General features: G+C 51.3%; 1 protein-coding gene across 1 annotated transcript; it reads right to left on the bottom strand.

Annotated features, from left to right (window-relative positions):
- Window positions 1–67: 67 nt before the first annotated feature.
- hectd1 (HECT domain containing 1) lies at window positions 68–27,546 on the bottom strand. Its single transcript, XM_061819290.1, has 43 exons — window positions 27,258–27,546; window positions 25,000–25,118; window positions 24,567–24,711; window positions 24,249–24,483; window positions 23,777–24,004; window positions 22,566–22,847; window positions 21,286–21,556; window positions 20,430–20,506; window positions 20,262–20,360; window positions 20,028–20,142; window positions 18,927–19,101; window positions 18,454–18,592; window positions 18,188–18,358; window positions 16,852–17,074; window positions 16,342–16,605; window positions 15,312–15,523; window positions 15,079–15,225; window positions 14,907–15,001; window positions 14,294–14,399; window positions 14,091–14,225; window positions 13,875–14,014; window positions 13,586–13,798; window positions 13,109–13,219; window positions 12,866–13,032; window positions 11,611–11,787; window positions 9,810–10,709; window positions 9,085–9,306; window positions 7,789–7,925; window positions 7,557–7,713; window positions 7,305–7,375; window positions 7,075–7,226; window positions 6,910–6,964; window positions 6,107–6,320; window positions 5,350–5,560; window positions 5,000–5,201; window positions 4,788–4,925; window positions 3,642–4,102; window positions 3,058–3,216; window positions 2,786–2,864; window positions 2,619–2,712; window positions 2,315–2,465; window positions 2,094–2,238; window positions 68–1,537 (listed from the first exon to the last, which is right to left on the bottom strand). Exons 3-43 carry the CDS (start codon window positions 24,704–24,706, stop codon window positions 1,400–1,402), a joined length of 7,608 nt encoding a protein of 2,535 aa, XP_061675274.1. The 5' UTR covers window positions 24,707–24,711; window positions 25,000–25,118; window positions 27,258–27,546; the 3' UTR covers window positions 68–1,399.

The raw sequence follows: 27,546 nt of genomic DNA on the forward strand, positions 1-27,546 counted from the left end.
GTGTTTGGAAATTGCCAAGTTGAGGAAAGCGCTTTGTTTTCCGACACTGCTGACGATCCTTCAAATTGACAAAAGTGCTGCACGACTTCAGGGGGGATTTTGAGTCGAAAGGAGAAGACATTTGGCTGATTCCTGCGACTTGGCCAAAATTTTATTCTTCTACATATATATATTTTTTATGCGTCATATGGAGCCACGGCAACAATATGTAAACTTGTCACAGTAAATTGCCATCAACGTGAGATTTAAAGGGCATTTTGCTCGTATTTGGGACGCAATAAATACTGCGTTGTCTCGATGTTGCCCCCCCCCCCGCGCGCCACACACTTTTGCAGCGAGAGGCCCGAAACCAGAATTCCTCAAGCTGAGACGTCACTCCGCCCCCGAGCCCGGCCTAAACACCAATCGGACGAAAGGGGCGGTCTTAGCCGAATCTGGCAAAAGTGGATCCAAAAGTGGCTCAAACACAAGTAGCCGGCGGGGGCGGGGCCTTTTCTGGACACTGAAATTGAGACTTTTATACTAAGTTGTTGGTTGAGACAAAATGTGCAACTTTTCTAGTCATCAATTCAAAAGCGGTCACGCGGGGCACCCCGCCGTGACCCCCGTCAATCAGTGTTGACACCAACTCCCGTTACGTGGCCATCGGGAGTTAAATATGCCTTTAAACGTCATCATGACGACTTTAAATGACATCTCGCCGTCGTAGGCCTCGGTCAGGCGTCACACGGGAAACTTTGAATTTTGGCCCCATTTCACACACACAAAATACTCATTTGTGGCTTGAATCCATAATCAATAGATGAGGAAATAATTGCGACCACAACGTGGCAAGCAAGGGACACAAAAGCAGTCCGTTGTCATGGCCATCATTATCAATCTCATCTCGACCCCAACGGCGGGTGCGCTCCGTTTGTTGACCCGAGCGGAACCAAAAAAAAAAAGTCGTTCATATTGTGCAATGAAATTGAATAAAATAATGACCGTCAAGCTTCTTGGTACTTTGCAAACATTTTAATGATTTCCCCCCCCCCCCACCCCCTCTTTTTCAGAGCAAACACATTTTGGAAAATATTTGTGGAGCTCAAACTGCAACTTGAGTTAAATAAATGTTTATAATATACAAAGAAAATACAGGATTTTTTTTTTTTTTTCTTTTTCCCCCCCAGTGTTTGCGTCTCTGGAAAGAAGAACCACGACGCGCGCGCGCGCACGCACACACACACACACACACACGCACGCGCAAAGCAATAAAAAGCTAAAAACAAAAAGGGAAAAACAAACAAACAATATGATCGCAGGACAACACGCTGAATGCACGCACGCACGCACGCACGCACGCACGCACGCACACACCAGGCGGGTGGGGAGGATGGGGGTGGGGTGGGGGGGTGGGGTGTCAGTTGAGGTGGAAGCCCTTCTCCATGGTGGCGGCCAGCAGACGCTCCCTCATGATGTCCTCGGACGAATACTCGGGCAGCTTCAGGTAGTGCACGCACGTGTTCACCGACGGGTAGCTCGAGTCCGTCGCGTCCACCTCCGGAGGTCAAAGTTCACAGATCACGCACTGGCTACTTGAATTTGCGGTCGTAATCCCAATGGCTAACCGATAATTTCATCCAATTAAGAATATCTTATGAATGGAAACAAGATCATTTGACTAATTTTTATTTACAATAAAACAATCCTTTTTACCGACTGAGCGGTTATCAAATTTCACTTCATTGGTCAGAATATTACTTCATTCCAACATATAGTGTATTTCCCCCCGCCCCCCAAAAGGAACAAATACCGGTGTGTGCCTCACAGATCATTATTTTATATTCCACCCAACCCATAAAAGCAGATTCCCCCCCCCCCCCCCACCAGAAGCTGAATTAATTTAGGGGAAAATGACGATAGAGTATTTTGATAATGTAAGCTCATTTTTATACTGTTTGAAATCATAGTAGTATTTTTTTTCCATTTTTACTGATATTATCACCATTTCATTATTTAAACAAAATCAACAAAGGTATTGAATTTAAAAAAAAAAGAAAAAAGAAAGAGCGGACCGGAAATCGGAACCGGCGGTTAAACAGGGCTCAGCTTACCTTCCTCACGATGGTGAGGCGGGGGTGCAGGTTGGCCAGGCCTCCGGGGGGCAGCGTGGAGCAGCCGGTGGTGAACTGCAGGAAGGCTTTCCTCTCGTCCGACGACATGCCGCAGAGGACGCGCACGAAGCGGAGGAAGCCCGCGCTGGAGTCACCGACGAAGCGAACAAAACTGTCAACGACGACAACAAGAAGACGAGCGGCCGCCACACGGCGCAGACCTGTCTCGGGTGTAGCCCAGCTTTGGCTCAGTGTAGTTGATGATGTCGTCCGACGTCCAGGAAGGTGATTGGTTGCCGCAGAGGATCATCTGAACTTCTTTGTGGCTGAACGAGCTCAACTTCTCCATCGGGAAGACGCCGTTGAAACCCTCTGATGGCGCAAGTGCAGCAGCAGCAACAAGAAAGAAGACGAGCAAAAACACAAACAAACAAAGCCGAGTGAGGATCCAAATCATCCCGAAAACAAGAACCGAGTTGAAGGAAGTCCAATCGGTCAGGAAGGCCTGAAAAAGTCTGGGCGCACCTCTGAAGGCCTCCATCTGTCTCTGGATGCCCGTGTGCATGCAGAAGTCGAACATCAACTCCACGTAGTCCTCCGCGTTCTCCATGGTCACCATCTACGCACGAGCGTAAACAAGACTCCGGTCACCGCGGCAACCGGGACGGGAAAGCCCGCACGCCCCCGCTTACCTCGTCGTCTCCGTTGGGTTTGAGGTCGACGGCGGAGAAGCCGTGGACTTTGGAGGAGGGACAGAACTGGAAGTTCAAGCTGCGTAGGCGAAGACACGCGCAAGTTGAGGCACAATTTTGCCGGACGCAAGTCCGCCACTTTCACGCTAACGCGTCGTCGACAGCCGAGCTAAACTAGCATCAGTGTCCGGTTAGCTTGAGGCGAAGAGGAGGAAAAGCGCAGCAGCTCACGTAGACACACGCAAAACCGCCACACTCGGACGCGGTCTTACCCGAGGTCTTCGATGCCGAGCGGGGGTCCGGAGCCCAGGGGGTTCCTGAGCATCAGGCCCTGCAGTCGCGTGTTCTTCTCGTCCTCGGACAGGACTTTACTGCTCAGGATCTGCCTCCTTTTCACCGCCAGCTCCTTGACCTCCTTCAGAAAGGCGGCCCTGCGATCGGCCGAGAAGGCTCGATGGTTACGATACGCGTTTTGGTCGACCAAAAATGTCCAAACTTTCAGTCCGGAGGTGAGAAAATAGCGCACGGCTGCTGCGGAGTGACCGAGTTTGACTTCAATTGAGGGAAAAATATTTTTTCTTGATAGTTTTTAAAGCCAATGCGGATTCCAATATTTGGCAGAAGAAATTTACAACACCGAGTGATCTGCATCTGTGATCTTGGGGCGGCGGGGAATGTAAAGGGTTCCCTCATTATTTGCGGGCGTTACATTCCTTCCTTCCTGTGCCGTTTTCACGTTACATTTATGTTTTTCTGTAATTTTTTTTTTTTTTTTAAAGACATTGCAATCCATTCCGCAGAGTTAAAAGAAAATCAAAACATCGCAAAAGCCGAGTACGAAAGCAAAGAGGCCGACCTGTGCGGGTTGACCAGCTGGAAGTCGTCCCAGGTGAGGATGCCGTGGTACCAGGCGGGCGGTTTGGGCTTGGGCGGGTCCATGATGAACTCGGACTTGGAGTCGTCGTCCGAGCCCCCCACCGAGAAGGTCTCGCGGCCGTCCTCGGTGGACGCCTCGGAGCGAACGTCCGACGGCGGCGCCGGCCCGCGCTCGGGGTCGGCCTGCTGCGGCGAGTAGAGCAGCTTGCTCATGTTGGACTTGATGTCGCCCATGCAGAGCAGCTTGAAGAAGGGCTGCGACACCGGCAGGTCCACCAGACGGTTGTCCTGGATGCACTTGGCCAGGAAGACGCCCAGGAAACGGAAGAGCTCGCCCATGCGCTCCAGCTCCTCGCTGTCCTGCGGGAACGGCGCCGGGAACAGGCCGCACGAGCGCTGCACGTAGAACCCGGGGGGCTTCAGGCCGCCGCCCAGGTCCACCTGACGCGCGGCGGACACACAAACTGCCGCTGTTACCTTAACGTGGGCGCAGCCGATTGTCACTATGAAGCTTGCGATAACAAGAGGACCCCCGAAACTTCTGCTGCCCTCTTATGGACAAACATTGCACACACACACTCCATCAGGAATCATTTCAAACTATAAAAAGGTGATCCAAAATAAATAAATAAAAATTACTACTAATGAATTATCAATTAGTGCGTGAGTGAGAAAGTGTGTTCATTTTTTCTTATTCTCTCTATGTGGCAATTTTGTCAGTGATTCATCAATATTTGTTTGGAAACTGATTTGAAATCGTTCAAAATCTCAATTTTAACCTTGGGCAATTTTTACGCTTGTTAAAACAACACAGCAGACTGATTATTTATATTTTGTTAAAATGATCAATTTTCTGTTTCATACCAAACTGGCACCTGAATTATCATCAGCTGATGTTTGCGCATTTTCTGAACTGTCAATTTGAAAAGGGAGAGAATTTTTTTTTTTAAAATCCAATTCAAATTCTGACTGCTGGATGATTAACGCCTTCATCGCGTGTGGACGTGAACTGCTTGATCGCAATGGTCGCACTTTTCTTCCGACTGAGGTTTTCCTGGCTGAAAATGGATGAAAAGGAACAAAGAAAAAAAAAAAAAAGTAACCCCGACGAATGCGCGCTAGCGACCTGTCTGGACTCGTCGTCGGGAAAGTCGTCGTCGCACAACCACATCCCCAGCGACGTCCTCTGGAACTCGGCCGCCACCAGCGCGTAAAACTCCAACGTGGGCCCCAGGCCGGTTCCCTCCTCTCCCTGGAACTCCACCTGGACGCGACAAACGCACGACGGCGTCAAACACCGCCAGCGGCAATCGGACATAGCGCGCGTCCGCCGCTCACCTCCAGCACCGACTTCCTGTCGGCGTGAACGCGCATGACCGACTCGGCCCACTCCATGGTGGCGTCGCCCCGCGGGACCTTGACGCGTTCGTGCTTGAGACGACCCATCCGGAAATCTCCGGGGTCGTCCCTGCGCACCGTGGCGGACGCCCGCGACCGCTCCATGGTGGCCTCGCGACGGTTCTGCAGCCAAACGATGGCCCTGCGGCGGGACGCAAAGGGAAGCTCGGCCACTTCACAAAATCCGTGGAAATCTTCCCAAATCAGGTCACACGCTTCACTTTTTGACTTTGAACTTTTGTGGATTCAAACCTTCCATCTTCACATATCGTCGACGTCGTCGGTCTCACCTGGAGGCCCCGAAGGCCGTGCAGGTGAAGAAGAGCTGGCGGGTCTCGAAGGGGATGAGGAAAGGACACTTGGAGGTGAGCTGCTCGCACCAGTCGGGCAGCGCCCCGCTGGCCAACGCCAGAGGTTCCTCGATCTGCTGCAGGATCTTGGTGGTGATCTTCTTGCTGGTGAACTCCTCCGGGGACGCGTTGAACTGCAGCTCGTCCGCGTCTGCCAACGGGAAGGCGGTCGGCTCGGGTCACGCGTCGGCCACGTTTGTCGACGATTGGACGATAACGTCGCACGCGGGGACGATGACGAACGCCGGGGGCCAAAACCAGAACAACAAAGTTGCCGGCAATGGACGGCGGTAGAAAACATGATGGCACATTGTTTCACTTTTCATTAAACTCAAAAGTGAACGTAAACTAAACGCTAAACGTCACGTCTTTTGTTTTAGTGACGAAGGGAGACGCCAAATGGGAGCTCCCACGTCGGCCTCCCGTGGACATGAAAGTCTAAACGCGCATAAAAACCTCATCTGCAGGTTGGTTGTCATTCTTGAATCATTCAGACATCCGTGTCAGTCAATGGAGGGCACGTTTGGCGGGGAACATTCTCACTCGTCCGGGTCATCGAGTCGACTGCGACCGGACACTTGGGCTCGTTCCAGTTCCAGATCGATTCAACGTCCAATATCGAATACACAATCCTCAACGGAAGGGACGCGTCATTTGCTCGCCCATTTAGCTAACGAAGTGAAAATAGGACCTTGACCTTCTTGTAGCGTGCGTGCGTTGTAGGCGGCGTCCCCCCCGATGATGTAGAGGATGCGGAGGAGCTGCAGCACGTCCTCCACGCCGCACGCGTTCTGACCGCAGCCGGCCTTGGCCTGCGCCGCCTCCCTGCCGCAGCCCAGGATGTCGTTGCTCTGGTTGCTCGGCAAAGCGTTGGGACTCGGGCCGCCGCCCACGCCGTGTTCGCAGAAGTCCTGAACGGCCAAAGGCCAAAATGATCACTGCGGTAGCGCGACTTCCCCGTCGCGTTCTTTTGCGACAGTCTCAGTCACGACTATCTGCCGATATGATACCCATTTAAAGGGTTTGAGTCAGTAGATCAAAAGAAGAAAAAAGCACAAGGCGGCGGCGACACATGGGTGGAAAATTTCATAAATTTGGGGCAGCCATCAACCGAGACCGAGCCAGTACCAAATAAAAAGCTGCAAAAAATTGACGCTAGGTCCGTGCTAATAACGAGAAATTGGTTAGCCCCCCAAAAATGGCCAATCGGGGGTCTCGTATCAGAACAGAAATTTCAACAACCAAGTCAAAATTTTTTTGGACATGTCTATAAATCAACCCACTATCCCAAAACATTTTACATAATCTCAGCCCCTTACTTAGCAAGAAACGCCACTACACAAACACGATCACGGGTAAGCGAAGCTGCAACGCTAGCTCTCGCTAACTTCTGGTAAGATGGGGGAGAAAAAAAAAAAAAAAAAAAAACAATTATATGGCGATTTTTGGGCCAATTGCGGGGGTCCGTTGTTTCTGTCATTTGCGGGTGCTGATAGTTACCATCTTGTCGCTTTCCTTCTCCTTGTCTGCATCCTTCAGCTCTCTGTACATGATCCTGACGCGACGACAAATGCAATGAACACACACACACACACACACACACACACCACACACACACACACACACACACTGAAGATTCCGGGCACGGCGCGGTGGCGGCCTTACGTGTAGGTGGGCTCCCAGATCCGCCTGAGTTTGTCCATCTTGACGGCACCGTTACACGAGAGCTGGAGCAGCCGTTGGACGTAAAAGAAGATGGTGGACTTGTAGTTGGACAGGGGAAGTTCCACCTCCCGCGTTGTGCCCAGACCCGCCACCTGCACCCAACAGAAGACTTTTCAAGGGCTCCGTACGAAGCCCGAGCGCGGCCTTCGCGGCGTGTCGGAAAGGCGCACCTTGAGCGTGAGGGCCAGGTGAGGGGAAGGGGCGCACTCCACCTCCTCCTGAACCTCTGAGCGAGGAGTTCCTGAAGGGCGACCAGTCCATCAGCGCGGATAGAAGGAAACACATGTTCACACAGTCCAATTGCTGAATTATCGTCTTCCTCCGCATCCCCACAGTGGCCCCTTGTGAGCTCTTGGACCGGGAAGCCCGGTTGGGTCTACAAGTAAAAGTTGCGCTGTGGGGGTTTGGCGCTCTTCTCTTACCTGGTGGGGGGATCTCCAGGTCAGTGGTCTGCTGCACGTTTGTTCTTCCGGGGCGGGGGTCAAAGGCGGGAACCAAAGCCGAAAACTGTCTCTTGAGGACAAAGTCGTCGTCCCAGGTCCTCCTGCGTCCTCCTTTTGTCTCGTACTCCTCCTCCTCCTGTAGAACGCCGGCACAGCGCGTCGATTCGGATTCTGCTCATTTCCCGTTTGGTACAAAAAGGTTCCTCCGTACCAGGACCTCCTCGTAGTCCTGGTCCTCTTGATTGTCGTCTTCGTTCTCGTCGTCGTCGTCGTCGTCGGGCTCCGGAAGGTCCTCCTCGTCTTCCAGCTCGGCCAATAGCGTGTTGGCGCGACAGCTGTCCAGGAAGTCTGCGCGAAAAGAAGCACTTCATCACAACAGCCGAAAGGATTCCCAAAAAGGAAACTTTTACGAAAGGTCCGATTTTGAACGACTGTTGCTAATGGATGCTATGCTAAAATAAAACAAAACAAAGTAGCAGTAAGGCAGTGCTGTGTTTATGGACTTTTTCTTTCCTTCTTTTTTTTTTTTTTTTTTTTTTTTTAATAATGGAGAAGAATATAGTAAAATATCAAAATCTACACACACGGCACCATTTCAATTTTTAACTGGCCAAAACCACAGGACCATTCTTGGTTTTACGCGCTGAAATGACCATGAGTGAAGAAGCCGTTTGCTGACCAAACTTTGTGATTGTGCGTAAGCGTCTGCTCGCCAAAAAACAGCAACAACATCTGCGAGCGGGGACGGGACGTTTTCTCGAGTTCAACTATGAACTGAACTATGTAGCCAAGTTTTTTTTCCCAGAGCTGCATGACAAAACTCGTTTGTTGGTCTGTAAAGACGCTCGCGTGGCTGACCGTAACCCCGCCAAAAATGACCTCTTTTGATTGGCTCGCGAATTCAACATGCACGGTCACATGACTCCCTCGTGTTGTCTGATTGGTAAATTGAGTCAAATGACATTTGATTAGCACATCATGCACAAATGGAAGATGGAGGATAAAACGCATGAAAGGAGAAATAAAAGCAGCAAATGCAATTTCGACCATTATAAGGGCATAAAAGTATTGAACATCCGGCACACAAGTAAAAAGTAGTCTAACGAGTGCAGTTTATCAAAAATGTTACCCGAGTATATCGAGCGGCTACCCTTCTCTCATTTGTATGCAATGGGAGGAATGAGGGGGCCAGCATTTTTAAACTCCAAATGTTACAAAGCCTCCTTAATCACAAATATATATGTCCGTAAATAAAATACAAACACTCATCGAGATCATGACTTTCACATTTCAGAACAGGTGATTGAGATCTCGCTAAAGTTCGGAAGCGTGCCGACAAAACGAGTTACTTCCTGGAAACCAGAGAAGCAAATCTGAGAAAAATAAAAGGGAGTCCTTTTTAAAAGCGCCCCATTCATCCCCAACGAACACGGCAGAATAATCGCGGAAAAGATTTCAATTTGGGCCAAGTCGAAAGTGCCTTTTCACGAGCTCAACTTGCACTGACCGTAGAGCGAAAACTCGGCCTCCTGTCCCGTATCGCTCTCGCTGGACGTGGACGTGAGGCTGGCCGTCAACGTGTTGCTCAGCATCTGCCCCACCGACAGGCCGGTGGTCGCCGTGGCGACGTTGTTGCTGCTGGTGACGATGGAGGTGGACATGGTGACGGTGGAGGTGGTGCCGGTGGTGGTGAGGTTGGGGAAGCTCTGGGCGCCCATCAGGGGAGACGCTGCAAGTGAACACCATTACATTTCGTCAGGGATTCAAACGAGCGCGCAACTTCAAAAATGGTCCTACATTTCCCATATCTGCACATTTTCAATGACAATAAAGCCCTCTGAAGTGGCAGGCATTTTGAAAATTGAAACATTTTTATCTTCCCAAAAACACTCCCAACTTTTCCAGCATTTTCACACATTTACCACGTCAACATTCCCGACACAATGCAGACATTTTACGTTCTGCATTTCTGAAATGATCCAAACCATTCAAAGTCGGGACATATTCAACAAATGCTGAAATGCTGAGGAATTCACTGAACTGCAGCGTGGAGGACGAAGATGAGAAATGGGGTCGATGTGTAAAACGCCTCTTCGTGTGGGAAATAACACGAAAAAAAGGGTTCCATACGCGTCTATGAAGTTGGAATGCTTTTCTCTAGAAAATACGGAAGAAGGTGGACGTAAAGAGGTCCCCCCCCCCCCCCCATTTTAAGAAGAAATTTGGACTTACTGGCCGCGCTCATGACGTTGCGGCCGAGCGTGTTGGTGTTGTTGTCGCTGCTGCTGCGGCTCAAGTTCATGTTGTTGGTGGCGTTGGTGCGCGACATGTTGGGCGCGCGGCGCACAAACGACTCCATGAGGCTGGCCTCGCGCGACGACAGGTTGGGGACGCTGGCGCTGGAGCTCATGGGGGCGCCGGCCGCCAGCAGGGAGCTGACGGAAAGGCGGGCGTTGGCGGCCGAGCACAAAGGCCTCTGGGAGGGCGCGTCCTTGCTCGGGGACTCGGACACGGCGCTGACGTCGGGCGAGCTCACGCTGACCAGGCCCATGGAGATGGCCGCCGCCGGGTCGGAGGAGTCTTTCGGGGCCTCGGCGCCCGACGCGGAAGGACCGGCGCCCTCCGCGGCGGAGGAGAGCACCACGACGGGTTCTTGTTGTCGGCTCTCGGAGCAAGCCCCGCCTACTGCGACGCCACCCGCCCCGCGAGCCTGGTCCGGGAGCGGCCCCTCGGCTCGCCTGTCCGGCCGCGTCCCGGCGGGGGGGCCGAGGGACGAGCCCAAGCTGATGTCCGAGGAGGAGGCCACGCTGCACACGGAGCTGTTGCTGCCCTTGCGGCTGGACGAGCCGGCCCCGCTTAGCGACGAGGCCCCGCCCTTGTCTGGACAGTTATTTTTCACCAGACTGCTCCACGAGGAAGGCGTGGACGCGGCGCCGCCGGCCGCCGGGGTCGGGGAGGGTCCCAGCGCGGCGAAGGCGGGGCCTGAAACAGCGGATGAAACAGGTTTGGGTGACGGCGCTGAGGCAGCCGACTCAGGGTCGTACCCTGGAGCAAGCTTGAGGTCAAACTTCCCTTCGGCGCCCATACGGTAAGAGTTTGAGCCGCCGGCATCCCAGGTTACATCAATCCAGCCTGGAGGAACACAGACATAGGAGGACACGCACGCGTGGATGTCAGAGACCCGCCAGAGACAGCGAGAGAGAGAGAGAGAGAGAAGAGAGAGAGAGAGAGAGAGTGTGCGAGAGAGAGTGAGAGAGAGACGGAATGAGAACAAGTTGAGAGAGAAAAAAAAAAAAAAAAAAAAAAAAGTGGTGGACATACAGCCGCGCACCGGACCGTAGAGGCTTGCCCCCACTGCATCGGAATATTAGATCAAACTAATGAACGCCTCTCAGTCGTTACCTTGAAATATGAGGCAGACGAACGTCTGACCACTATTTTGCTCAAGTTAACCCTTGGCAGCAAACACCAAGACAAACACTACTTGGGCAGAGACTCGGAGGAAAAAAAAAAAAAAACACGTCCTGCAGGTGTGTTTAAGGTTTACATTGAAGTGACTTCAATATTCAGTGATTTGTATGAATTCTACTCACAAACTGTCTGCTGATAGTCAGTTGTAAAGCCACGTAGTGACTAAAATGACGACATCATGGCCGGCCGGGTGCCATCAAAAGGCTTCTTCCCGACTGCCGACTGCTTACTCAATGTCTAAACCGCAAATGAGGCTTCGGCACCCATCGTGCCGCGCAACTCTGCCACATCCCGTACGCCGTTGAGGTACGTACGGAAATCTACAAGCGGCTCGAGCGCCATTTTGGTCCGGTGGCAAAGAATGTGGAAAGAAATAAAAACAGCAGAAACCACTTCAGATCATCGTCATCATTCATGACATAGCCGACCAAGGGGAGGAGCCCGAAGAAGACGAGAATCGGGCACAGCCGATTGGCTCGCTACGACCGTCTTTTTCCTCTCTTTCTCTTTTTACGTTTTTGCTCGGTAAACGCGAGAGACCTCCCCCCCGCATCTGCCTTACCGTTGTGGGCCTCTCCGGTGACGGTGCCCTCGCCCGACGGGTTCCCGTCCTGGTCGCGCCACTTCCAGTCGATGCCGCGCACCACCCGCGCCCCGGGCACAATGTACTTCATCACCTGAGAGCGGAAGAGGCGGCGCTGGCGGCGCAGGTTGGCCTCGGCCTCCTTCACGGCTTTACCTGCGGGATTCTCCAGTTAATCCACGCTGCGCTTGCACTCATCACTAATAATCGGCCTTTTTGGGAATAGTTGTGTGTTTTTATTAACAATGCAGAATATGGGAGGTACATAAGGTATGAATGAGTGTCGCGCTGGGTTTGACGGCAGTACCACGTGCCGCGAGTGGACTCTTGGAACGTTGCCCAACTCATGTTGGCTCTCTCCGATACTCCACAGTCTTAATTCGTGTAGAGTGCGCAGACATTTATGGAAACGCTCACCGTTTATTTTGTTTGCTTGCCTGCAAGTTAACAAGTTTGCCCGTGAGCTAACATGCTACCAGATATGAAGCTTGCTCCACCGGAGCGACATATCGTCGTCATTGTATTAAATATCAGAACCTTGCTCCAAGTTGTCCTCTCTGTAGTCCACACAACACACACAGGGAAGTTAAGCGTTGATTATGTCGACTATCTCTCCAGCTGACAGGCTCGAAAGCTTAGAAGCAAAACAACCGCAGTGGTACCTCGCTTTGCGTTCTTGTCTTAGTCCGCAATAAAGACGAACCTGACAAAGTTAACGGTTTATTAAGCGTGACCTCAGAGGGACACGTTATTGGGCCACAATTTGAGCTGAGCTAGCGCACGTAGATTTGACTGTTAGCTGAAGGGCTCACTATCGGTGGCCCAACCATAAAGTTTCAGACGGGTGGAGTGGAGTGGAGTGGAGTGGAGTGGAGTCGCCTCACGCGGCGAGATTGTCGCTTTCAAAGAATATGGACTGGTCACGGGTATGTCGCGTTGTCCGGCGAGTGTATCTGTAAATGTCAGCCAGCCTCACCCGTTGAATAAACACGAGTCCAGAGAGGGTCAGGGGGTGCCTCCAAATTGCGCGTCTTTCGGCTCGAGGGCGGGCCTTATTTTTCATGATTTCAGAGGCATAAAATAAATTGGAAATATTTCTTCAAATTGCTGGCGTGAAAAAAGTGGCAAATGTGGCCAGAGAGGACTAATTGTAATAGTAATCGAGCAGGAAAACAGTCAAGTGGGATGCCTCTCGAGGGTTCTTCCATCGAGTTGGAACAAAATGCGCACTCACCCAGTTGGTCCTCGCACACGGCCGTGACTGTGCCGTAGAGCTCGAACCCCGACAAGGAGAGGTAGTGTGTCTGGGCGCTGGCGTTTTTGCCCATCTGCTTGATGCGGATGTGTCTCCAGCCCTGCTTCTCATCTTTGGAAGGGTCCAGAGGCCACGTGGCCGTCGACCTGGATGACGACAAACGCGTCACGGACACAAACCCGGCCAGTGAAACTGACAGCGCCGCCGGTGGAGAACGCGTACCCGGGTTCGTTGAGACTGCAGTCGTCCGCGTGCGTGTAGACCGTGCTCCAGTTCTGTCCGTCCTTGGACACCTGGAAGACCCAGTTCCTCAACGCCGAGCGCCCGTAACCCCTGAACGAGGACAAAGAACCAGGTGATGAAGAGGAGGACAAGACAACGACAGCGACAGCGCGCCTGGAGGAGGACGCGTTTGTTTACCCACCTGGCGCAACTCAAACGGTACTTTTGGTTACTGTCATTTCTGGACTATGGGCCGTGACCTTTGTCACATGCTTTCAAACCTGCGGCTTATGCAACGACGCGGCTAATTTGTGCATTTTTTTTTTTCTAACGGCCGCCAGGGGGCGCTCGAGCAGAAAAGGCAAGAGTGAGTCAGGTGGAATAAAGGTGTTGAGGAAGACGCAAGTTTAACTTAACTTTGCGCAAACTGAAATACACAAAGAGGGAGACTTGATTTGTGTACATTTCTTTCTTTACCTGGCGTGCCTCAACGTGTAAGCCGAGGGGATGACCCAGAGGCCGAGGTCGACGGCGAACCAGGCGTTCTTGTCGTCGTTGGTGTGACAGTTGAGGGCGGAGCTGTCCCGGCTGAGGATGTCCTCCAGGCGCCCGTAAGGCAGGTTGCGCCCCTCGGACGAGGTCACCACCACCAGACCGTAGGCGGCGGGGTTCACCCACTCGTAGGCCGTCCTGAACCCGTCATCAGTCATTCGATACCGCCGGCCGGGGCCACGCGGAAGCTCGAGAGGAACCGGAGCAGACTTACTTGGCGTTGGTTCCGACCCAGTAGATGATGCCGTTCTCGTCGAAGTCGTGTTGGTGTCTGAAGGTGAAGGTCTGTCCTTCCCTCAGCTTCCTGACAAAGACGAAGGAGGAGCGCTCAAAGTCGTACCACTGCTTGGCCACCTGTTTGGAGGGGCGAGCTTAGAGAATCTCCCAAGGTTCCTGTTTCTTCGCGGCGCCAGGTGGACGGAGGGCTGACCATTTTCAGCAAGTATTGCTCCAAAGACTCGACTGTGGCCAGAGGTTCCATCTTCAACATGCGGCCCGTGCGGTCGATCAGGGCCGTCTCGCCCGGTGCTCGCTCCAGGCGGAAGCGGAGCCTCCTGGTCAGGATCTGCAAAGACGGGGCGGCGGCATCACAGCGGAAATGCAAAGTCCAGCCGGCGAGCGAACGGGACCCACCTGCAGGTTGTAAGAGGAACCGGGAGTGTCGAAAAGGTGCAGAGGGAGTCGCTCGATGGACTCCAGGACGGCAATCAGTTTGCGGATTAAGGCAACGGCTGGTCGGCTGCAGAAGAAAACGACGACGAAGTAGTTCACTGACATTCGTTTGTTCGAAGTGCCAGACAGGTGCATCTCAATCAAGCAGAATTGAGCTCATCCAGTTTGTTGCAGCGATTTACCAAAATCAATTGTGCAACAGGAGACTGCTGATGACTACAAGTGTGATTTGTATTTCTCTCAGCTTGTCCCGCGTGCCATCTCAGATGAACGCTCATTCACTAGCTGGAAAATGCAAACGAGATCAAGCCTGAAGCCTCACACAAATTGGAGAAGGAGAAGTCACATCTCGAGTCATCTGCAAGCTTCTGTTGCTCCAATGAAGTCAACCAAAAAGTTCTGCTCGACGTTGGGCAGGTCGAGCCCCGCGCCCCGCGCCGCCATACAGCACTTCGTTTCTCAAGTTTGGGCTCACGGGTCAGATCAAAAACTCAGCCGATCGCCAGGTCTTCATGCTAAATCTCGCATCTGCGGCCACCACCGTTTGTTCAACTTTGTTGAGACGCGCCGTTACCTTTCGTCGTCTTCATTCTCACTGAAAGCCGCCTTGAAGACATTGATCCTCTCCATTAAAGCCTTACAATCTGCTTTCAGGTCCACGTCCACACTCTGAACAATCACAAAGCAGAGAACAGGTCAGACCGGGAGGGTCTGACACTGCGAGCGCGACAAGCACAACGACTGACATTGTTGAGAACGGTGAAGAGGGCCTGAACCAGGCCGCTGCTGCACATCTCGTAGGGGGAAATGGTGTTCTCGTCTTTGAGCACCACAATCAGGTTCTCCAGGGCCGTCTTCATCAGATCCCGCCACGTGTTCTCGCCTTCTACGCACTGACACGCACGCACGCACGCACGCAAACAAGCACGTGATGACAAAGTCCGCTGCTGCCGCCCGGCGACCGTGTCCCTGCGCGTGCCTGTCTGTTGGTGTGCAGCTCCCAGGACGACTCCAGCTGCGTGGAGATGTTCCGGAGGGTGACCACCACGCCCCTGGGCATGCTCTCCACCGCCTTGAAATGGTCGTCGTAGAGCTCCCGGGCCATGCTCTTCACTTTTTGCTTGGTCTTCTCCAGCTTGGACTTCAGCTTGCGGCCCCGCTTGCCCGTCCAGCCCGTCACGAACTCCGAGCCTGGGCAAGGGGCGAGTTAAAGGAGGCGTCGAGAGACGGAAGCAAAAAGCTTTTATGGAAAAGATCCGGCCGGGAGCATTTCTCCATACGCCGCGTGTATTACATTTCGAGTGCAGTTTTAACATCACAACAAACCAACGCAAATTTCTCTTAGCCTTGAAGCTAACGGAGGTTTCCTTGGTTTGGTTGATTTTGTTTCAATCGTTTCATCTTCAAAATATTCAGCTCACGCAAGACAATGAGAACTATCCCCATTCCTCAACTTTTCCAAAATAAAAGTCCCACAATTAGGAAATTTGGCACTTCCAATTCCAAGTTCAGGTCGTTCAGAACATCATCCCAAAATATTCAAAATCAAGCCCCAAATTCTCTGCATGCTCAGAACACGTACCTGCGGACTTCCTGTGTGCGCTTCACTAATGATCAGAAGTAGGATTAAATGATGGCTTCAAGTGCAACCTGCTCAAATTTGGTGTCTTTGCATAAAGTTAACAAACAAAACCCAAGTATTGGCCTCTTTGGTGGCTATGTAGTGACATTTTGAAATGTATTTAAAAGAAAAGACTGCTGCTGTTTGAAGTTCCTACAAGTTGTTTGAAAGAGTCCCCTCCCCTCCCCTGCCCCATTCGGCCGAGCAAGGAGGAAGTACTTCAACCAAGTTTAGTCTGTGCATATTCCAAATGAAGACACTGGTACCCATTTTTCCTCCAGCATTGACGTTTCTAGAACAATATAAGCCCCAAATTATGAGGATTTTTTTTTTAAACCCTTGACAAATAAATCTTGCCCACTGGGCCACCACTTTGAACCCTTCTTACCTAGAGACGTCTCGGCGGTGAACGAGTGTTTGGTTCCGCGGTTGGACTCGAAGACGAAGCCTGGCAAGTCCTCCTTCAAGATGGTGGCCTGCTGGCCGTCCGAGTTGTGGATGGCGATCTCGCCGTCCTTCAGGCACGTCAGGGACCAGTTGCCCACCGTCAGCTTGGTGGGACCCAAACTGGAGAGGACGGGCTGGCTGGACGTGACCGGCTTCACTTGACTCCTGGCGCGCTGAAGCTTCTCCAGGAACTCGCTGCGGGACTCTGCGAGGCCGACACGTTGTGGTTCAAAGTCAAAATCACGCAACGTGTTGAGGGTGTGGAATGGTAGCCGGACGGCAGGTTATTTCCACCATGACAACAGCGCATGCAAGCGCATTCCAAAGCCTTCAACCCCCCCCCCCCCCCCCCCCCCTTAAACACATTCAAACACGTCACGCCCGGCCACCGAGAGCAAACTAGGCAGACGCGGGATTCGCCCGAGCCGAACCCACCACCGTCGTTACCTACCGGAGCTGTCGGAGCCGCCCTCGGGGCTGCCGCTGGAGTACATGGTGGCCAGCTTCCCGTCCAGGATGAAGCGGAACCACCCGTTGGAGCCGTTGGACAGCTCCAAGGCGGCGGCGTCAGACCAGATGTACAAGCAGTCCCGGCCCCTGATGATGGACCAGTCCCGCCAGTGGTAGGGTTTTCCCTGCAGGATCTCCCGGGCGTCCTCCTGGGCCTCCTCCTCCTGCGAACGCACCTTTTATCAGGCAAATTCTCGTGCTTCGCTCACTCATTCCTCCCACCTTCCCGGGCGGACCCAGACAGTCCCGCCAAATCCCTCGTGATGATGAGGGAATGAGTAAACGGTTAGGAACGCCGTCATTGGTAGCGTTTGCTCTGCTCTGCCCCCCGCTTTCAACTCAAGGTAGTTGCATTAAATCTGTTCCACCTCATCCCTCCAAAAATAAATCGCTGCAATGTGTCTTTTAATGGGGGAGGGGGGCACTCCATAATAGTGTACTCACCTAAAACCGTAACAAGCGGCACAACGTAAATGCTAACCCCCTCCAAAGACTAAATGTCATTCACTTTGCTGTCTGTTCAGTTTTGGAGTAAAACTTCAACTGGGAACAGCAAAAAGCTCGGAGCCTTTTTTTTTTTTTTTTTTTTGGAACAGCCAAACTGCTGCTTGTTGAGACTACTTTGCAGCACTCATATCAAAAGGACACCTCGCAACTTTATGTTATATTATATATATATTTTTTTATTTTTCTTTTAAATCAACAGTTCCAATCCCTGCTTATATCTCGGGGTCCCCTCATCTCCAGACGCCACCATATATCGTGGACTACATTGATGACTCATAAGTGAAGTAAAACACTACTCGATGTAATTACAGACAGAAAATTGCAACGTACCGGATCAACATCAGCAAGTGGAGCTTCCGGAATAAATACTGGACAAACTACGTTGTGAGGATCGGATCTTTGACCTTCATTTGATTTAAACTACACCGGTACCTCTATTTACAAAGGTCTCTAGCAATGAAAGAAATTCAGGATACGAAAGGAAACAAATGCTAACTGGAAGGGGCTCAGGGCTGAACCATGAGGGACTCCCACCTCCGCCTTCAACTCCTCTGTCATACTGACAGCAGAACTTTCTGCTGTTCTGCTGCCCTCACAGGAGCCAGTGCAAACTGCAAGGCTGGCCCAAAACGCAAACAAACCAAGTGGGTCTCGTCGGGAAGGGCATACCGCTTAAAACTTTGTCAAACAAAGATGAGCGCTCATCCAACACGATACATTCCTATCTGTTGGGATTCCCAACACCACATGGGACCGACCACGCGACGCACCTTCTCAGGTTTGACCTCGTCCTCGTTCTCGTCATCTGACGCGGGTCCAGCCAACGTGGACACCTTGTTGATGACGCCGAGGCGGGCCAGCTGATCCAGGAAGACGTCTCCTCCTTTGTCCACCAGGTCTCGGATGATCTGCAGGGCCAGCAGGTGTCCGTCGTCGTCGTCCTAGGTGGGGAGATGCAAAGACGTTTTCACGAGGGGCCACTTGATCGGTCGGGTCCAGCCGCGCAAGACGCGTTGTCCGAGATGCACGTACGCACCTCTTGGTCCAGCACTGTGGCGCTGATCTCCACCAGAACCGTGGGCAGGTTGTGGCCCGCCTCGCTGTCGCAGACCTCCTTCAGTAGCAACTCGCTGCTGTAGTGGACCATCTTCCGGATCAGAGCCAGACTGGCTTTCCTTAAAAAAAAAAAAAAAAAAAAAAAAACGTGAACGTCACATTTATCAAGATGGGGGTGCGTCAGCAATTTAGCACCGTAATTGGGATTGTCTTTCGACTTTCAAACGACCACTCGACAAAGACAGGTTGCGTCTATTTAAAAAAAAAAAGATCACTTTGGCACAAAGTAATATTCCACCACTGTGAAAGCAAATGTAATTCCACGCGCCTGCGATCTGTTTATTGTTTACTGTATACGGAACACTTTCATTCCCTTTGGGCTTCAGGGCAGATTAGAAACTCGATGGTGACCTCTCGAGCGAGGACAGAAGGAGCGCCGGCCGCTTGTGTCACCTTATGGAAGGCAGCATGGTATGCTGAAAGGTTTGTGCAAAAACGGGCAGAAGTCTCTTCAGGTAAATGGGCGCCATTTCGGGGTCTCCTTTGGGCTCGCCTCCTTCGTCCTCCTCCTTGTTGATGTCCTTCTTCTTCTTGTCGTCACTCTTGTTCACCGGACACATCCAGTCACCTGACACAGACACGTCATAGTTTCATCATAAATTTTGTGAATGTCTTGAAATGCATGTGCTGCTCAACAATCAACTAAATATCCTGACTATGACCTGCAAACTTGCAACATGTAATTTCCACGGAACCAAGAAAATATATCCAGGCTGGAATATATCAAATATATATGGCACAAGTAAGACGTGAAAAATCCTCCTCGAGTGTCCGCATCCTGGTCACCACCTACTCCAGCGACTTCCCTCAGTTGGGCGCCGTCAATCGACGCAAACGAAAACCGGCGGCCGTTCCAACAGCTTCCTCCCTCTTGCCGTTAACGTAGAAATTTCATCGTAACGTGCCGCCAATCTGGTCTTGATATTGTCACATCTCCGTCGGGCTAATAATACGTTATTTGTGCACCCACTGTAGCCGTCTCGTGACTCTTAAATACGCATAGCTGTTATTTAGCCACACTGGCCATCCACGAGCTTGACATCTGCGCACTATTGCACTACGAGTCACTCTGAGGTGCTTCCATTTTTGGAAGCGACTGCACCATTTGTACAATTGTCACCGCAGTGCGCAATCATTTCAAACTGCATGAAACTCCTCGAGGACTCCGCATCGTCTCAGCACGCCCACATTATTGGCAACCTTTTATTGACTCTCCATAGAATGTTTTTATGGATCTTAAAAGTCGTTTTTTTTCTGTGTGCCAAAATTGGCATATTGCAGCGTCTCCAACTACCGGTGACAAACTCCTTGTGTGTTTTTGACTTATGATGAGGAGAGGAGACAAAGAAAATCCGTGAAAACCAAATCCTAAGAAAACTACTACAGACCATATTTGGTGGACAACATTTACGACTAATACTGAAAAGCATCTTGGGCTAACAACACCAACAACTGCTGTAGAAATTAAAAGTGGCACACAAAGACGAAACTGACCAGGAGACTGCAGTATGGCCACCACCTCGCTGTGGCCCCGCTCCCTGGCCTTGTCCAGGGGGGTCTTTCCGTCCTCGTCCCTCAGGTCAGGATTGGCGCCGTGACGCAGCAGAGTCTGCGTGTGGGTGCACACAAACATTGCAGGACATAAAAAAAGGCTTGTCCGTCCGCGCGAAAACGAAAATGTTGCGCCACTCCTGGCTGTTTGAGGCCCACCCTCAACCTCCACATTACCTTAGCAACTTGCGGCCTTCCGAAACAGGCGGCGTAGTGGAGCGAAGAGGACCTCTGTCCTCGGTTGACGTCGGCGCCGCGCTCGCACAAGAACTCCACCTGGCGGGGGCCCAAAATCGCCAGGATCAACATCCGGCGAGACTCGCAAGACGTCTGCGCGTACTTTACCATTTCCTGCGTGCCGAAGGCCGACGCCCAGTTGAGGAGGGTCTGACCCACGTCGTCCATGAAGTTCACCTCGAAGGCTGCCAATCATTTTGAAATCATCACAACAACATACCAACACGCCGCAAGTGGGGATTCTCTAACGCCGTCGCCAACTCTCTAAGGTAGCAGTTTGAGTAAAAATTCACAAAACTCGGCGGTGGTGGTCGCTGTCAGGCGCCACGACTTTTTCGGTGCAATTGCAAGAGGAATGCCATTATCAAATATTAGTACTCGGTATCTGTGGTGCAAGCGCTCGTCTGTTTAAAAAACAAACAAAAAAATAGTATCAGTACATCCCAATCTGCAATTACACTAATGCCCCTCCAAAATGAGAATAGAAACATTTCAACCCGAAATAGACCACAAACAATGATCCCAAAATAATAATCCCTTCAATCGAAATTGACTATAGCCCCAAATTCTTTTCACAGGGCCTGTAAAAAAAGTCCCCGTTTCTAATGTGGGTCATTTTGGTTTTGGTTTTTTGAAAATGAAAAAGTCTCACTCGTGCCAAGTCAATATGTCTCATTTACATTTTTTTTTTTTTTTTTTTTTTTTTTTTTGCTTTCCACGTCCCCGAGCAGTTTTCCATCTTTGAGAGCAAACCCACCAGGGTCACTTGATTTCCTCTCGTTACATTGAGTGCATGACAACACCGTCGCCTCTTGTGCTTCTGCATACGTTTGACACCGGAAAGCAAAATCCTGTGGCATCGTGCAGGATTACAGGCGTAACGTTCATATTTTGGGTGAATAACTGAGGTTGGGTGTCACACAGTAAAGTCCCGCCGTTCAATGAAGCGACGCGGAGCGCTCACCTCCCGTGTCGATGGCGTCGATGAGCGCGTCCGTGTCTTTGCTGCGGATGCAGTCGATGAGCTGTCGGTGGGAGCGTTCCCCTGAGCTGTCCAGCCGCCGCAGGCACGGGATGCGGCTGGACGAGCCCGCCGTGGACTTGGGCAGCGCCTTGCGGCCCTCGAACAGGAGCACCAGCAGGAGGTCCACCAGGCGCATGGTGTCCAGGACGCAGCGCTCGTCCCCCCCCAGGGCGCACTCCATGGAGTTGGGCAACGCCGAGCGGAGCAGGTCCTGCGGGGCGCAGCGGCTACTTTGATTCAATCGCGTTCCGATCCCGTGAAGTTCCTCACGTGGGCCCCAAGCCGACCTCCCCGCAGTCAGCAAGAGCACCCAACAGAACCGAGACGTGCACAGACAGACAAGACGGACGCAATACGGGGAAAGAGATGGGCTAGTGGCGTGCAACACGGGAGCCACAGAACCGGCGGAGATCGGACAGCGAGCGAGAGCAGCGTCACAATAGAGAAAAGAAAGACGAGTGAAAGAGCCACGAGAGAGGTCAAAATATTCAACGTTTTGTGCAGAAAGTGTTAAATCGTCCGCGTACAAGTTCCACTAAATAGGAAATCACCGTCTAGTTTTTTTGCCCGGAATTTCTATCTAGAGGCATATAAATTGGAGAAATCAACTTGCTGATTATGACAGGAAAAACGTCTCTGGTGCTAGACAGTTTTATTATGCTTATCATTTGTCATGTACTTCATAAAATGAAAAGCCAACACCCAAATGCAAAAGAACGCTGCCATTTCTCACTAAATCCAGATATCTAGGATTTTTTTTTCTAAATGCTAATTATTGGATTGTAGACAAAGTTTTCAAGAAATGATCTTGAATCAATGACATTTTATTCATGAAGCGCAACGGCACTCTAGGACCTTCATTTTATTGTTTGAAATCAACATTGATGAGCCTCGGCCCAGTGGCCACCCTTCCGGACTTTTGTGGACCCCTCCCGTCCCCGAAGAAAGGGAAATAAATGAACACTCGGCGGGGGTCCAACTGACAGACTTTTTTTGGGCCCAATGTGACATGGATCTGATTTTTTTTTTTTTTTTTTTTTTTTTTTTTAAAATGGCACAGTGTCCGTCCGAGCCGGGCCTCGTTTGGAGCCGGAATCAGAATGAGGAATCGGGACCGGAATCGCTCAAAAATCAAACGAGACCCAACCCGAGTCGACAAAGCAGCAAAAAAAATGCTAATTCAACCCCCCTCAAACTCGAGCACCGAGAGCGCGACTTACGTGCGTGACGAGCGGCGAGCCTCTGCACAACGTCGACAGCAGGCTGACGATGGTGGAGACCTGGTTGCTGAGCTTGGAGTCGGGGGTGGACGGGGCGGCCCCCGCCGAGGCCCGGCCGGGCTTGCAGGCGGAGGACGGACCCGACGCGGCGCCGCCCGCCGCCGCCATGCGCGACAGCAGCTCCTCCGCCAGACCGTGTTTGGCCAGAGGGGCCGGGTCCACGCCGCGCCGGGTGAAGCGGTCGGCCAGCGATGCGAAGCAGCGCAGGGCGCCGTCCGACACCTGCCGGGCAAAAATCGGAAAGCCCCGACTGAGTCGACCGATGGCACAATTCTCACAGAACACGAGAACAAAATTTAGGGCGGGGCCACTGCTTCGTGGTTTTTGGTTCTTCTTCTACATACATAGCTGTCAAATCAATTTTGTCTCTTTACTAACTTCAGATTTGCTCAAATGATAAATCATTTTGAGGTCATTGAACTCAATTGAAATTCCATTTGAAGCGTTAATTCTATATTTTCGAAAAAATAATAATAATGCAGGGGCATCTAAACTCATCTTGGTCGGGGGCCACATCATCGCCAAGAAGGCCGTTGTCACGTTGCACCACTGCAAATTATGCTGAGCAATACGGATGCTAAATTACTGGACTAAGTTGCGGTATTCACAGAAACAAAGCAAAACTTTTATCTGCTGTATGCATCTTACAAAGTGTCTCGACTGGCTGGCGTTCCTGCCTACAATTGAATCAAATGTTCGGCAAGAAAGAAGAAAAAAAAAAAACATGCAGTTTGATATGAAAATGTCCGTTGAGTGAAACTTGGGCCACTTTCGAACAATATTTGCTTCACGGTAAAGTTGAAAGAAAATAATCACGTCTCGCTACTTTGGATCAGGGATTCCGCATTTGTAGGTGCCAAAAAACAACAAAAAGTGGATCGTTTGTTTTTGTGACGATATTTCAAGGGCCACAGACGACATATCCAAAGAGAAGTAAAAGTCAAGAGGGGACGACACTTCATGACAATATCCAATCGGAGCCCGTCCGTCCGTCCTCAGTGGCCAACATGAACGCGGTACCAGGTCAGCACCGACGGCCGGGGACAAAAATGTCTCGAGTGCCCCTCGAATCTGATTTGGATTCAACTGGTCGTTGCCCCTGGAGTCAAAGCCCCCGGGAGCCGGTGGGACCCGCGAACGAGTCCCGTTACCTGGTGGTCTTCGTGCTTGAGGAGGCTGGACAGCGACTCGACGCACGTCTCCAGCGAGGCGTCTTGGGGCTCCATCTTGCTGCAGAGGCGCGACACCACTGCCATGGCCGAGTGCAGCGTATCTTTGTGCACCAGGTGCCCGCTGTCCCGGATGAAGCTCAGCACGCAGTTCAGGCCGCCCGCCTCGAACACGGCGCCCGACTCCCTGGTGCAGATCAGCTCCAGAACCTGATGACCGGGCAAATTCATCCACAGAACCCACTTTGGTAGCTTTTCAGGCTTCTTTAAACTTGAAGTGTAAAAACGTGCCACAATTCGCAAGGAAGAAGCCAAACAAGGACCATCAGGCCCAAACTCTGATCAGCAAGTTTAAAACAAACAACAACCGATGCGGTGACAAGATGAAGCATTGACGACATTGAAAGTTTCAAAAAAAAAAAAAACGGATCGGTTGCGCTGGGACGCGACACACCTTGACGCACTGCTCCGCCAGGTCTCTGCTGGTCCTGTTGTTGAGCTCAACCACCACCAGGCGGTTGCACAGGGCTTTAATGGCGCCGTCCACGCCGACGATCCTTCGCGTGCACTCGGCCGACACGTCCAGGTAGTAGGTGATGGCGCGAGCCGTCACCTCCAGGACGTTGTCGGGGGCGCTCTCGTCCAGGAAGATCTTGCACAGCGCCGGGAGGAAGGTCCGCGGGGGGCACCTGAGGAAAGGAGCGCACAGCCCTCAGTCGGGCCTTTTCCTAAACGCTTGGTGAGAAATCGCGCGAGGCGGGATCCAACTGACGTCTCGAAGCATCGGTCCACGTTGTCGGACATGAGCAGGAGCATGCACAGCTGCTCGAGGGCGATGAGCTGCATGTCGCGCTCGTCGCCCTGCCCCATCTGGAGCCACTCCAGCAGGGTGTCGGGGTCCACGTCTGCCATGATGACTGAAACGGCCAAGACGCTCGTTACGGTTGCCACGTTTGGCACAGATTCACGTAAATGTCCATAAATGTTATTATCATTTATTCCGATCCACTGGCGTGGGTGTGAATGGGTGCGGCAGTTTGTTTCTACATGCCCTGCGATATGTTCGAAACCAGTTCAGAACCGCCTCCTGCCCGAAGACAGCCGGGATAGACGGAAATTGGATGGATGGCAATTTACGCTCACTTTAATTGCATTATCTAAAAATAATATGACAAAACTGAGGGGGGGGTCATCTGACCACTCACCTGGTTGGCCGTTGGCTAACGTGCTCCAGCTCTGGGCCAATCAGTGCTCGCGGTGGGCATTCATCCAAGCAAGTAAGAAGCGGGGAGTCGCTCTCGCACGGGATTTGGGGACATCAAGTCTGTCATAAAAAGAAAAAATATTTATATTTCAATCTTCATCAAAGACTGATTTGAGAGGACATCGGCGCACGAATCAGCTGCAGGCTACGCTGGCTTAGCTGATTCGGGGCCGATTACAAGCTGATGATCAGACCAGACAGATCCTCTTATTGTGTGTCCCCCCCCCCCCCCCCCCCCCAAAACCTCTCTCCAATCATTTAAACCAAAACCGTTCTGCAATGATGCCAAACACTTCCTACCCGTCAAAGTAAACCACCTACCAATGATTAATAGAGACACACCTGACTAAGTCATTTCCAGTCACAACCCAGGCTAATCTTAACTCCTCCCCCCCAAAAAAGTGCATCGGGCCTCTTGCGGAATTGCGCCGCTTTCCATAATAATCGTTGTCAGAATCCTAAAGGAGAGATGAAAAGGTGTTTCCTTCATTTTGACATAGGAATGGAAAGCCCTGTTGAAAACCCAGGAAGAAAAACACCAACATCCCCCTGTATTATTTTGACATATATTGTTTTTGTTTTTTTTTTTTTTTTGGGGGGGGGGGTATTCGCAGAGGCATTGAAATATTTCTTCCCGTAATTCGCAACCTGCCCACCGTGAGGGGCTGTGGGTGTACTTCCTTTTGTACGTACACACAATGGAGACAAATTTCTTGTGTGTTTTTTGACATGTTCTGCGGGCTCAGGCAAGCATGAAGCCAGTGAAATGGCAATTTTGGCCTCAGACCGGACAAAAGACACTCCGACCGTGATACGCAATACCGACATGAAAAAAAATAAATCATCCACATCACGGAACTGTACGCTGAGGCGGATAGCGGTTTTGGAATCATTAAAGTCGAAAAAAAGAGCGGCCGAACCCGACGTACACAAGTCGGACTTCTTCACGACGCGCTAGTGGCTTGTCGCAATGCCGAAAACTTGTTACTTCAATACTAATTAAAAAAAAAAAAAAAAAACTATTTAATAAAGAAAGATTAAGTATACAGTACATTCTCATTCTCGGAGCCGTCAAAACATTTTTGGAATTGCATATGAAACAAATATATTATTGTGAATTTTTATGACAATTTCTAAGATGAAATAAAATACAATATAAACCCATTCAGTCTTTATACACAAAAGCAATATTTTTGTACTCATGTCTACAAATGGTTTAGGTTTTGCTCATTTTATTGCGACAAATGACATTTTGTTACATTGCATCAAAAATAATTGAAAACGTACCCTTAATTTAGCTGTGAATTATTACTCCTTACTGACTTGAAATCGGAACATCGCAACAATCATCGAACTGATACCCGAATCGCAACCTAAAGAATCCAAATCCGTGGAGAGTCGTGCGTTTGTTCACGATCCCCCCCTCAGTGATTATTTCTGTTCTCGACGATTAGCAAGATGAAAAGTGATGAAAAGTGATCCTCTCCACCAAAGCCTGAAATCAGCCAGGACGTGTGGAGAAAACCCAAACAACACAAGTCCCAAAGCAAAAAAAAAAAAAAAAAAAACCTTCCAGGAAGCTCCCGTGGAAGTGGCTTGATCTTGTCAACTTGATGAGATTAAGTATTCCGTAGAGATCAAGCTAGAGTAGATTTTCACGATGTTTGCTCCTGAGCGAGGTCGTGATGTTTAGATTTGTTCCCAACAAGCCTCAGCGTCAGCGGGCGTTTAGCTTTAGCAAGTTAGCAGCTCAGCCCTGCTAGGCCGCTAACTACAACAAACAACATTGGGGCAAAAATCGCTTAACGACAGTACGCGAAAACACGCGAAACGTCCGGATAGCACGACGGAACAAGATTCTCTGCGAGTTACCAAGGACACCTCAGGGCTGGCTTTAAAAGCCTTCTGTTCGCTGGTTCGCTCGCGACTAGCGCTAGGCTAGCTTATCCGGCAGTAAGCTGACTTAACACTTTACAAGACTGCGACGTACATTCAGCGCCATTCGTGTTTCGGGTTTTAACCAGACCCGCCGGCAACCGCCACACGTGGCCGCGTGGAAGCGGTCACCTCGCCAAGAGGACGAAAACAAACGCGGCCTCTTCCACAAGCCTCGGACCTCGAGTTCCAAGAGAGCCGAAAGGCCGCGACGCAAAGCGGGATAGGAGACACGAGCCCGCCCGGTGCCCGACGAACACTCACCCTGGCTCATTTCTCGTCGGCGCTGCCGTGTATGTGTCCGGGCGAGGTGAGTGGGGGAGTTATGCGTTTGTCGGGCCGTCCGCGGGGAAGGAAACCGATCACGGACGGTTGGGGGTCGCGTCCATTTCCAGCGAGGGTGTCCAAAGAGGTCAGCTCCGACCGACGCGACAACAAGCGCACAAGTAGCGCACGTAGCCTGGAAGCCGCCGAGTGGAGCTGCGTGGCGTTCACGTACCGGGTCTCCGTCGGAAATACGACACAGCCTGACACCCCCCACGGATCAGTTATC

This window comes from Syngnathoides biaculeatus, chromosome 5 (assembly GCF_019802595.1).
Source record: "Syngnathoides biaculeatus isolate LvHL_M chromosome 5, ASM1980259v1, whole genome shotgun sequence".
NCBI lineage: Eukaryota > Metazoa > Chordata > Actinopteri > Syngnathiformes > Syngnathidae > Syngnathoides > Syngnathoides biaculeatus.